Source organism: Thamnophis sirtalis, unplaced genomic scaffold, assembly GCF_051295495.1.
Source record: "Thamnophis sirtalis isolate CommonGarterSnake01/CBP01778 unplaced genomic scaffold, rThaSir2_p1.2 scaffold_3, whole genome shotgun sequence".
NCBI classification, from domain to species: Eukaryota; Metazoa; Chordata; class Lepidosauria; order Squamata; family Natricidae; genus Thamnophis; species Thamnophis sirtalis.
Genome location: NW_028261383.1, coordinates 79,862,735 through 79,875,425, shown reverse-complemented (window position 1 = coordinate 79,875,425; position 12,691 = coordinate 79,862,735). Strand labels below are relative to the sequence as shown.

Genomic DNA, 12,691 nt, shown 5'->3' with positions numbered 1-12,691 from the left:
GTAACATTAACTTTCAAAAATCCATCTTACAAGTTCTTTAAACAAAAAATGATAAACTTTTATTCTTTATCCTTACATTTTCTGCAGGGATCCCAGAAATTTTGGACAGTGCATCACACAGATCAGATATACCACCCATCATGGGCACTACTATTCGGAACTGGAAGTAAAAAGAACATTAAATTTAGACTAAGCAAAGTAAACCTTGGTAAAAGGATTTTCACTATAATCAGTTTCAATTCAATACTTCTCATTACTGATTTCACCTAATTTTTAAAATTGAAAATAGATGAAAAATATGTCCTACAACAAATTATTTTGTTGTAACCCCCTAAATCGCTCCATGGTTTAGGCCCAGGATACCTGTGAGACCACCTACTGCCACCGGTACCCTCCCACTGTCCAGTGCGATCCCACAGAGTTGGCCTCCTCAGGGTGCCATCGGCCAGTGTCAGCTAGCAACCCCCAGGGGAAGAGCCTTCTCTGTGGGAGCGCCTTCCCTCTGGAATGAGCTGCCCCCGGAGCTTCGTATAAGCCCCGACCTCCAGTCCTTCCGACGCGCCCTAAAAAGCTGGCTTTTCCAGCAAGCCAGCCTGGCCTGAACAAAACAAAATAAATTATTGATCATTGTTAATTTTAATTTGATTTTTTTTAAAAAAAATGTTAATTCTATTTAATTTTTTTAAACTTTTGTCTTATGTGTTTCTTTTAATGTTGTACGCCGCCCTGAGTCCTTGGGAGAAGGGCAGCATATAAATCTAATAAACCAAACCAACCAAACCATACTGCAGAAAGAAAAGGCCTAAGAAATTCACATTTTAAAGTCTAATTAGACTACCTTACGTGTTCGAATGTTAATTTTTTCTCGTTATTTAAGCATAAAATGGAAGTTGTTTGTTTTGGTTATAAGGTCTTTAATTACCGTATTTATCGGCGTATAACACGCACCGGCGTATAACACGCATTCCCCATTTGAACACAAAAATTTGAGTAAAAATTTTTTTCATTAAAAATAAATGACTTGGAAGCTCGGAACTTAATGTTGGATTAAAATTTATAACATTAGAACATGAATTATAACATTAACTCCTCTTAAAAGGCAAATATGAAATGAAAAAACACCTCTTTGAGCAAAAAAACTTAATCAGAATCACTGCTTTTTGGAAAACCAAAAAGTTTTCGGAGGGTCCTGAGGAGCAGCCTTTAAAACAGCAGCGCGGGCGGCTGCGGACTCACAGCTGATTGGGAGAATGCCGGCGCGTACACTTGGGACCAGAGAGCAGGCGGGCGGGAAGGTAAGCACCCGCAATGATGGAGAAAAAATACAGGCAGCGGGCGGCTCTCTGGCCGCTGCGAGCCGCTGCTGCTAGGATGGGGTTAAATCAGGCAGCGGGCGGCTCTCTGGCCGCTGCGAGCCGCTGCTGCTAGGATGGGGTTAAATCAGGCAGCGGGCGGCTCTCTGGCCGCTGCGAGCCGCTGCTGCTAGGATGGGGTTAAATCAGGCAGCGGGCGGCTCTCCAGCCGCCGCTTGTTCTAGGATGGGGTTAAAGCGAACAGCAGGTGGCTGGAGAGCTGCCGCCACTGCTGCAAGGTAGGGGTTATATCAGGCAGGGTAGCTGGAGAGCCGCCGACGCTGCCATGAAATGGATGCTGCACTTCTATGAGTATCATGGGCGCCGGTGAATCAGCTGGAGCAGGCAGTTTGGGACCCGGCGTATAACACGCAGTATCGGCGTATAACACGCAGGCAGGGTTTAAGCTTGCAATTTTAGTTTTAAAACTGCGTGTTATACGCCGATAAATACGGTATTTAATAAAATATAATTGCAATATGTGAGGCTGTCTTGGAAAAACATCCATAGAATTCAAACAAATGCTTGATTTCCTTTTTATGAAAGCCAAATGCTCAAATTGTTTCATTCCACTGTTACATCCATTTATTTTATCTCTGTTGATTTCTTATTTGAATCTGAATACTGTTACACTAAATATTTTTTAGTTTTTGTATCCCACTTCAATTTGCAGATTCTGGGTGCCAGTAATAATCAGGGCATAAATTACCATAACTACACCAATCATGTTACTGAGATCACTAGGAAAGGGCTTGTCATGTGTCTGTAGTTAAGTTACTAGGTGTACAAGACAAGTCCTCTATGCTAAAGGCTGAACAACTTTTAGAAGACCAAATTGATTCATCCATGGTGTTTGGTGATGCTCAGTGCAATCTTTGGGTTAACAGTGAAGCTCCTCAGACTTAGGGTCCTAAGGGTTTTCAACCTGTTCTCCCCAGGGGCAAACTCAAGAGGCAGTCTAGGGAATTCATATTTGTCATTGACGTGCTTTAGCTTATTGCAGGTCTGATTAATAAATGGGTGTCTGCCACATGCTAAATTTGTTTTTGTTTTTTTTTGTCTCATTGGCAACATGATCTGGTGTTGGGGAAATATTACCATCATTCCCTTGCCATGGAGAGATCATTCCCTGTTAACGCTGGAATTTGCCACAGCATCCCTGAGTAGGGAAGTTGAATCTATTCAATAGGCCTGCCCCAGGCTGCTAAAAAAAATGTTTTCAGAATTAGCTTGGGGTTGGTTCCCGAGGCTTTGATAGATGACTCAGCTGAAGCCTTGGCTGCTGCTTGGAATGAGATAGCAGCAGCAGCTTTGATCAGAGGGTGCCTTACATCTCTCCATGCACAAAACCAACTATATCCTTACAGAGGATCTAGGGAAGATAAACCAGCAGAAGAGACACTTGCAATACCATTGCAGGACAACTGGAAGTGAATCCAATCATACAGATGTTAGAGGCTTTATTAGTGGCTCTAATAAAATATGTGGTAATATAAGCATTAAAATGTACTTATTTCTCTGCCTGGCAATCCTGTTCAGGGTATCCAGTCCCTATTTGGTTAAAAGAGACTGAGATATTATCTGCCGGATGGTTGTGAAGATTATTCTTGACACCTAATGGATAAGATTGCTCATATTTGCTCTATTTCACAAATAAATTTTTAAAAGCAACATATTTAACTTTCAGTTAAGTGATTTTTTTTTCATTTTTTTTCAATTAAAAAAAAAGAAAAATAGCAAGTTTTATAGATAAGACTGAGCCTGAGGGTCAAACATGTCATCAGTCTCGAATTCCTTTGCACCCACAAAAGATCTAAGTCCAGCCCACTTCAAATTCCATTGATTCTTATTTCCCGCCAATTTACTTTGACTGTTAGTTGTTCAGATTCTTATATATTGCATACTTGTATATTAGAAACTTATTGCATAAGCTTATAATAACCTTACAACCTTTAATTCATTTGAACTGTCTGGATTTCTGATTTTCCCATACTTGACAAATTCCCTTGATTGGTTTTAGAACTATTTTAGTGATCTAAAAAGTCTTCTGAGGCAATTATAGTATTACTGAAATTTCTACTTACTTGCATAGCTTTACGCTGTGGATCTGCAAACACCAAGAACACCTCCATGGATCTATCTTTCTTCAAGGGCAAAGGGAGTGTTAAATAGCAAAACGGATCAAAAGTTACTGAAATTTTGGAACATTTGGGGCAGACCAACGTGGATTTGAAGAGTCCGTGAAATATATCTACAATTATAGAGTCATTACGCAATCGATGGTTCTCCCAGGCTTCTTTTGCAACTACCTACATAAGAAAAACAAATTGCAGTGAAACAGCTAATACTGAACTTAGTCAGTTCAATATATTCATTAAAACAGATTTCTTCAACAGGAACATTAGTGAAATATATATGCCTCAAAGTAATATAACCTTAGATAGATGCTAGAACCACCAAAACGCTGTGTGTGACTAAGGACTAGGTCAGTAATGGCAAACATTTTTTGGCTCCCGTGCCAAAAGCGGGGGGGTGCAGGGGAGTCGTGCACGGGCGTGTCATATCCATAATGCAATGCCCGCGAAAAAAATCCCTCTGCATATGGGCACCCAACCAGCGACCCCCCTCGCTTTTGGCACAGTTTTTTTGCCCTCCCCCAGCTCCAGAGGCTTTCTAGGAGCCTGGGGACGGTGAAAACAGCCTCCCATTCCCCCCTCCAGAGGTCTCAGGAACTTCCCTGAAGGCACCGGAGGGCGAAAAACGGACCTATGAACAAACCGGAAGTTCAGGAATTGTAACTTCCGGTTTGTCCGTAGGGCCAATTTTCAAAGTCTGAAGCCTTCAGGGGTCTTCAGGTGGCTTTCCTGAAGGCTCTGGAGGGCGAAAAACGGACCTAAATGGTGAAAAATGGCCCCAAAAGAAGGCCGGTCAGCTGGCCAGCATCCCCTAACAAATGGTTCAGCGTGCCATAGGTTCGCCATCCCAGGACTAGGTCTAAAAAATTACATATTCCTATACCAGGGGTGGGATTCAAATTTTTTTATTGCCTATTCTGTGGATGTGGACTATCTTTTGGGCATGGCTTGGCGGTCATGTGACTGGGTGGGCATGGCCAACTTGATGTCACTCACCAGGAGGTGTCATGGATTGAGTAAAATGTGGTGAAGCTTACTTAACAATGCTCTTGCTTAGCAACCAAAATTTTGGGCTCAATTAAATTATAGTCATAAGTCAAAGACTATCTCTGCCTTCCTCTGCATGGCAGCCTTTTCCTTGTAAACTCCTTCTCCTTTCTGGCAATTTTCCTCTGTTAGAGGCACCAAAATAATCCAGACAATGTAAGATTTCCTGCCACAGCAGGGGGTTGGACTAGATGACCTCCGAGTAGCCTTCTAGCCTTAAATTGCTGTGCTATTCTTTCTTTCTTTTTCTTTCTTGTTCAGCTGACCCAGAAACAAATTGCTGAATGTCACTTTGCAAACCTCCTTCTGACCAGCTTTTTAATTTAAAATCCAAAGTTTGCAGCTTTAAGACTTGTGAACTTCAACTTCCAGAATTCCATAGCCAGGCATGCTCAGTTCCCATTTAAAGTTACAGCATTTGTTTTTCTCCTTTGCTGAATCTCCCGGCTGAAAAGTGAGTTTCCTTTTCTTTTTCCCTTCCCTTCCTTCCTTCCTCCCTCCCACTCTTCTTTCTCTTTTAGTTTTTAAAGCCTTTTTTCCCCTTGCCTGAACCGGCAGGGGAAAAAAAAACTTAAAAAAAAAAAAACTTCTGATGAACGAAAGAACAGGTTCGGGGGCGTGGCCAGGTCATCATTACTACTGGTCCTATCCGGTACGCCAGATTCTTATTACCTCTTCTGGCGTACCGTACCGTACCGTGAGGAATCCACCTCTGTCCTATACCATCTTTACTACTTATGCTACCATAGACTCTTGGTGAGAATTTATGAAATCACTTTTCATTAGGGCTTTAGAATTCTTTACAGGAAAGATTTAACTAACCTCTTTTTTTCATTTTTTCCTTAATAAGACAAGACATATTTTTGTTTCAGTAACCTTTTGGCCTCACCGTTTCTCTATTTTATTGTTACTCTGTATTTTACTTTTTTTCATTTTTATTGTTGAAGATTTCATTACAATGGAAAAAAATACAAATTAAACAAAAATAAATAAATTAAAATATGTATGTATTTAACTAATTTCTCAAATGCAATCCTTAAGAAATTTTTAAAAATCAAGATATTAGAAAATACACTATGTCAGGTATAACTGTGGATTAGTATTGTACACAAAAGCTATGACAAGCCTTAAACACAATTTTAAATTAAGTATGTCATTATATCACAGTTCAGGTAATTGTGAGCAAAAATATTTTGTTCAACTCAGGATCAAATGACTTACAATTTACATACAACTAAAACTCTCATTGTATATATCATTTATACTCTGAAGCTAGCTCAAATGGTGCATTATACCACAATTTTTGAATCAAGGGTATCTAATATCTGCCAATTTAAAGAATGTGTAAAACATCTAGTACCCATTATTGCTCTGGAATTGAAATTTCCACAATTTCAGACAAGTTTTATTAGCAAAGTTGTGGCTATTGCAGGGTTCCCAGTCACATGACTGATTTCTGATGCTCCCTGAGATCAAGCAAACAAAGTGAATGAGGAAGCCAGCAGGAAGTTGGAAATTCTGCTCTCACTACTTTTTTGCCTGCCTGTGGTCATTCTATTGTTCTGTTTAGATATGTAAATATTGTCTTAGTAATGAAGTTTATTTGCCATTACATTTTTTTTAAAAAAAATGATATGTACTTTTTTTAGATGATCACAGGACTATTCAGCAGTAGGGTAAAATAGTATGGTCATTTAATTTCCATTCTAGTTATTCTGCACTATTTTCTCTCAAAGGATGGCTCAACAGGTCACAGGGTTTTCTAGTTTAATTTATCAAATTTGTAAAGCCAGTCACCTCATAACAATTCAGAACAATAATTTAAATCAGGGCTTAAATTATCCGAATTTTCCTAACTTTAAATCTCCTAACTTTAAATCTCCTAACTTTAAATCTCCTAACTTTAAATTTCCTAACTTTAAATTTATTTTGCCAAGAGAAGGAAAGAGGGAGGAGGGTATTTCTAAATTTGGGACAAAGCCTATCTCATGCACTTAATACTAATCAATGTATATGAAAAATCAGTTCTAATCATTCAGGCTTAGTAAGTAGAGAACTGGATGGAATAAGGTATCAAAAAAGTGATTATTGCTTGCATTATAAAGGAAACACAGATGCTTTTTCTCAGTAAGGTTGTTCTTCCTTTTCTACTTCTTCTACAACATAATTGAATTACAAATGAATTTTTTTAGAAAGTACCGAATCAGGTCTCCCATTAGCATCCTTCAATTCCAAATATGGTTTCTTCTTTACTCTGTTTAAATCCTCATGTAAGCCATCCAAAAGAAATGCCAGAAGCTCCTGAGAATCTTGTTGTTGGTATCCTGAAAACTGAGGAGCAAAACGGCCAACCTGAGTCTAGAATTAAAAATGGAAAAAAGGAAAACAATTAGGAATATTGTTTATAAACTCCATGAATGGAAGAAAACAATAACAGTGCCCTCAGTTCCACAGAATTCAATGTAGATATGCTCTACTTTATAGTTATATTAGAACCGTCAGCAAATAACCAGTTTCTCATTATCTTGCAAACGAGCTTTAACAAATGATTTTTTTGCCATAAACTGTCAGGGAAATTTTCCTTGGTTCTGTTAACAACAAATAAATCAAGGCATGCTATCTTTTTTCAGGCTAAGTGCTATCTTTGACTGGACCTTACACTAAACTGGGAGAGGGTGTGAGACGGAGAGGAAGAAAACTATGTGTCTTATTAATACTATTAATATAGTTTCTTCCCATAATACCCTTCTTCTTGGGAATAATGAAGCAAAGCCAGTAGAAGCTCTACTGTTGTTCCCAAAGATGTTGTTCACTATTCAGGAAATAAACAGGAAAGCTGCATCTTTTCCTCAACTTACACAGTAACTATGCAGCCTCAAGAAAATAAACATATGAGTTAAGGAAGTGTTAAGGACATGGCAACATATAAAATTTAGTTACATGTTGGTGCTTCCTTAATTCAAACTCATATAGTAAATTTTCATGGGACAGGATAGCTAATTTGTGGACTAGGAAAACAGTGGGGCTTCTTTAAATAATTTCCATTTACTATATTGCAATAACTTGTATCCTCACCATAAATCACTCCTTAGCTGCATGTTTGAACAAATTTCATTCACCAAATCATTGTTACAACCCATTCTTTCAGTACTAGCAATTTGGACATTACTAATCCTTTAAAAACTAACAATAGTGTCATTAACTTGGATAACTGAAAGTCATGCTGACAAACAAGTTCTTATACCCTTTAGGGTTGGAAACTAAAAATATTTCTCAAATACTCCTTTCGTCATCAGAATAGATAGGATTGACTCCTATGTTTAGATATGCATAAATAGCTTCGAGTTTTATATTCTATATGTGGAAAACATCTTTTCTTGTCCCTCATATCCACAATTTGAGGTATTTTTATTTGAGCAGAGGTGTCACCTTTCAATAAGAAACCTGCATTACCAATTTAACAGCACCAAACAAGAATTATTTTTTCCTCCACATGAATTACATATTCATTGCTTTTTATAGTTATTAACGGTGCATTTCCAAAAATTTGCACATTATGTCCCAACTACATTTCAGTCTACTGCATAAACCTCAATTAAACACTTTCATTCACAATAGGCCATTTCCTGTAAATTGCTACATAATACTGTAAGGGGTGGTGATTTATCATAAATCAGCCTCAAAACCATCATCTAGAATGACATTGTCTAGAATGACATTCAGTCTTCAATGATTTTGAAGTCAACTCAAGAATGGACATTGAAAGTTACAAACTTAGCCGAGATGGCTAAAATATCGGCATATCTTAAAGATCACTCAAATGAGAGATATAAACGAGACTGGAAAAAATGGATTGACTATATACAAAATAAATACGGGACCAAGAAATTCCAGTTAGCCTATGCTTAAGATCAGAAATGATTTAAATTGTTTAAAGTTAGTTCAGCAAGAAGAAGCTAAGGTCAATGTAGAATGTCATTAATTTCTTTATTCCTTTTTTGTCAATAGATTTTAGACTGTGTTTGTTAAAAATCCATACCGTGTACGGGTTCTGGGAAGTCGGGGGGGGGGGGGAGAAGGAGGAGGGGGGTTGGGGGGTGGAGGGAGGGAGGGGCATACAAAAAAATTGTACTTCGATGTTTTACTGATTGAGGAATGATGAAATATTTGTGTTTTAAAAGAAATAAAACTTTTGAATTGGAAAAAAAATTTTTTTGAAGTGAATGCAGATATTAGACAGCATATTCAGCTGCAGGTCTATTAAGAAAACCCTAGAACTGGGAATCTATGGCACGCATGTCAAAGGTGGCATTAGGAGCCATTTGTCAGGGCAGGCGAGGTGTTGCATGTGTGCGCTGGCCAGCTGAGTCCGGCCTTTATTAAAGCCATTTTTCACTCTCCCCAGGCTCCGGAGGCTTTATAGGAGCCTTGGGAGGAGCCCCTGGAGGCCCTCCAGAGGCTTCAGAAGCTTCCCTGAAGCCTCCGGAGCCCAAAAAACTGTCCTATGGGCAAACCGGAAGTTCGGGAACAGACTCCCGGTTTGCTCGTAGGATCGGTTTAAGCCCTCCGGAGCCTTCAGGGACCTTCAGGAGGCTTCCCTGAAGGCTCCGGAGGACTAAAACCAGCCCTATGAGCAAACCGGAAGTCACTTCTGGTTTGCTCATAGGGTCGTTTTTTGCCCTCCGGAGGCTTCAGGGAAGCCTTCTGAAGGTCCCTGAAGCCCCCGGAGGGGCAGGGGGGTGTTTTTGCTCTCCCCAGGCTCCTATAAAGCCTCTGGAGCCTGGGGAGGGCAAAAAAAGCATGCAAAAAATGGGGGGCAGCACCTGTCATGCACACATGCGCACTGGGTGGTGGTGGTCACGCATTGCATTATGGGTGTGGCACGTCCACGCATGACCCCCTGCGCTTCCCCCACTTATGGCATGCGAGTCAGAAAAGGTTCGCCATTGCTGCCCTAGAATTTCCAAGTCTTTCCTGATTAGCCCTTCCTAGTATTATTTGAAATATTTTGTAATCGGCACAGAGAAAGATTATATCTATTGATCACATGTAGAATACAATACTTTCAAATGACTTTTGAAGTAAACATACATCTCCAAACTTAGACTTGGGTATCAATATGATCTGTTCTTTATAAAAAGTCAGATTTATTTTCTGTGAATTTCTTCACAGATATCATGCTTGTTATCTTACCTAATGAAAACCCCCATTCCCATGAATCTCCCCATTCTTCTTATTTAATTAAAGATTAATTTTCTCATAGCTATATTCAATTTCCTACTTCTAATCCATATAACACCACATATGAACTTATTTCTGCAGAGGTGATGGGAAGATGTGGTGGGAGATTTTGGCATATAGTCTATGAAAAGGAAGATAAAAGATACCAAAAGCAAGAAGTTAAGAAGTTTAACATTATCCAATTCATTTGTAAGATACTTCTAAGTTTTATTTGGATAAAACCAACAACAACCAAAATGTTCTGGATTTTAGTTTAACAAATTCAGAATGGCTCAGCTAAACCTATGTGACCTAATGCCTCTGCCTTTGCTTCATGAAAACAAATTTTCCAATCTGCATAACTTATTGCACGTGGAATTTTCTTGCAATTATCTTAAACTCAATTTAGGCTTCCTACTGAAAAGGCTTAGCTTTATACTACATACTATATAGACAGGAAAGCTTTATAGAGTATACAAAATATTAGAAAAGACACAACACTTAACTGTGATGAATATTACACTTACTTTGAACATACGAGGGGCTACATGAGAATTCCGGCCAGACCACATTTGCTTGATGAGTTCTGCATATGCTTCTGCAATTTCTCCCCTCATTCCCAGAGGATTATCTTGGTTTATTTCAGCTTCATATTTATCTTCCAAGAAATAGTCAGTCAAGGGAGGTGTGTTACTCAAACACTAAAAAAAACATTCAGAGGAAAGAATTATGTGAGAGAATGATACCCATAGCCACTATAATCCACCCCATATAATTAAAATTTGCTAAAATTGGAGAATGCTGTTTAGAAAATTATGTAAGAATTAGTTAGGAATTGTATGGATATTGCTGGAGACCATAAAGCAAACCATTTATTTAGCTGGACTGTTTTATTTTTATATTTAATATTTTTCTACCCACTTGCTTGGTTTTGTTATCTTTTAAGACCGTTTTAAAAATGTACATTTTAAAGGATGAAATTTCTTAATAAATAATGTAGAGAAATGAACATAAATCAGAGTTCAACCAAAGGCCAACTAACCATTTAAAATACTGCAATGTTTCAAACTACTTTGGAACTACTTTAAGTTATAGAGAAACTAAAATACATGTAGTCCTCGACTTATGACCACAATTGAGCCCAAAAGTTTTCTTGCTAAATGGGACATTTGCTAAGTGAACTTTGCCCCATTTTATGACCTTTCTTGCCACAGTTGTGAAGTGAATCACTGAAGTTGTTAAATTAGTAACACAATTGTTAAATGAATCTGGCTTTCTCGTTGATTTTGCTTGTCAGGTCGCAAAAAGGGATCACATGACCCTGGGACACTGCAACAGCCATAAATGTGAGTCAGTGAGTCAAAGTGTGTATTTTGATCATGTAACTATGGGGATGTGGCAATGGTCGTAAGTGAAAAACAATCATAGGTCACTTCTTTCAGTGCTATTATAACTTAGAAGGGTCACTAAATGAACTGTTGTAAGTCGAGGATTACCTGTAAAAATAGTTTCAAAGTTGTTTTTTAAAAAATAAAAGTATAAAGATTAATTACTCACAAATCTGAGAGCAAAGTTTTGAAGCTCTGTATTAGAATTACAGGCTATACACAGAAAGAGTTCTAGGTTCAATACAGAAAATCACCAAGTCAGATTGGGGAAAATGTATCTGAAAACCAGGAACTGTTGTGTATCAAGCAGCAGAGACAATGCTCAGTAGCATGGATGAACAAACTGACTTACATTTATGAATGTTGCAGTGTCTGGGGTTGATATGATCCCTTTTGTGACCTTCTGACAATGGGAAAGTCACTTTCCATGTTCCTATCCCATCCAATAAATGATTATGTCAAATTTCAAACTGTTGAAGAGCCTAACAGTACTTATTTATTGCAAAACTGGGACGAGGAACAGTTTCACTGAGGACTTCATTTCATTAGCATCAAGCTGGATTAATGGAACCAGACTGGAGACATTCTTTCTATGAAGTCTCTGTGAAACTAGGCTGAGGGTTGTAAAAGGCTTTAGAAAAGCAGGTTACCAACCCATATTTTAATTTAAATTTTCATATAAAGCCTGAACAGAAAGTCTATCCTTATATGTTCTTAACCACCACCCTACCTGTAGAGCTGAGTTCATGAAACATGTATTTCCTAGATTACTGAGCCCACAGAGTCCAGGCTGTGACTGAAGACTTTCTCTGCTGTTGTAACTGTAAGAAAAGCTCGAGCCCCTGAAAAAAGAAAAGGCACATCACAGCGTGCTAATGCACCATAGGACTTTCAAAAAACCCAAAAACATAGCATTAGAATTATTTAGTATATAAATTTATACAAAATCAAAGCAATTCTTTAGATGCAGCTCTCACAAATGACTATTGGGATGTACAGCTTTTAACAAAAGCATTTCATTCTGCAGACACATATTTACATTAATAAACCTACACCAATTAATTGATTTTATTAAAATGTTTCATACTTTTTAAACAAATATCAAAATACCATTTAAGTCCCATCATTACACTATTTCCACCTTCTAATGTGAACTAGTGTGACTAGTGTTGAGCACCCAAGAAGGCAGTGCCCAATGAGAGGAGCCCAAGTGAAGCAATGCTCCAAATTCAACAAAGGTAAATCTAAAGTAAGTCCTTGTCAAAAGACGTTATAAAGGCAACCTTTCAAGTACACAAAGCTCAGATCTAAGCCTTAAAAATAAAGTTCAGCATATTGAAGTGTTTTAAAAACAAAATGGAAACTAACACAGTGACTATATTTATACAGGTTACAGAAAACTGAAAAATATTCTTAATAGTTACAATAGAATAGAAAGAATTCTTTATTGGCCAAGTATGATTGGACACACAAGGAACAACAAAAAAAAAGAACAAGTGCATTGCAGCAATTTAGTTTAGATTTTAACTGTAGAAAATGGAGCTAATCT

The 12,691-nt window shown here is 38.1% G+C and overlaps 1 protein-coding gene across 2 annotated transcripts in view; it reads right to left on the bottom strand.

The window, feature by feature from the left end:
* The window catches only part of USP4 (ubiquitin specific peptidase 4), a 41,115-nt gene that overhangs the window by 19,156 nt on the left and 9,268 nt on the right, over nt 1–12,691 (bottom strand). For both annotated transcript variants that reach the window (XR_015695923.1, XM_087709280.1), the window contains exons 8-12: nt 11,873–11,984; nt 10,282–10,455; nt 6,734–6,892; nt 3,437–3,661; nt 77–160 (exon numbers count right to left, since the gene is read on the bottom strand). Coding sequence is in view for 1 of the 2 variants with exons in the window: in XM_087709280.1 (XP_087565406.1) it covers nt 77–160; nt 3,437–3,661; nt 6,734–6,892; nt 10,282–10,455; nt 11,873–11,984 (754 nt within the window). In the remaining variant the exon portion in view is untranslated. The remainder of the gene's footprint in view (nt 1–76; nt 161–3,436; nt 3,662–6,733; nt 6,893–10,281; nt 10,456–11,872; nt 11,985–12,691) is intronic.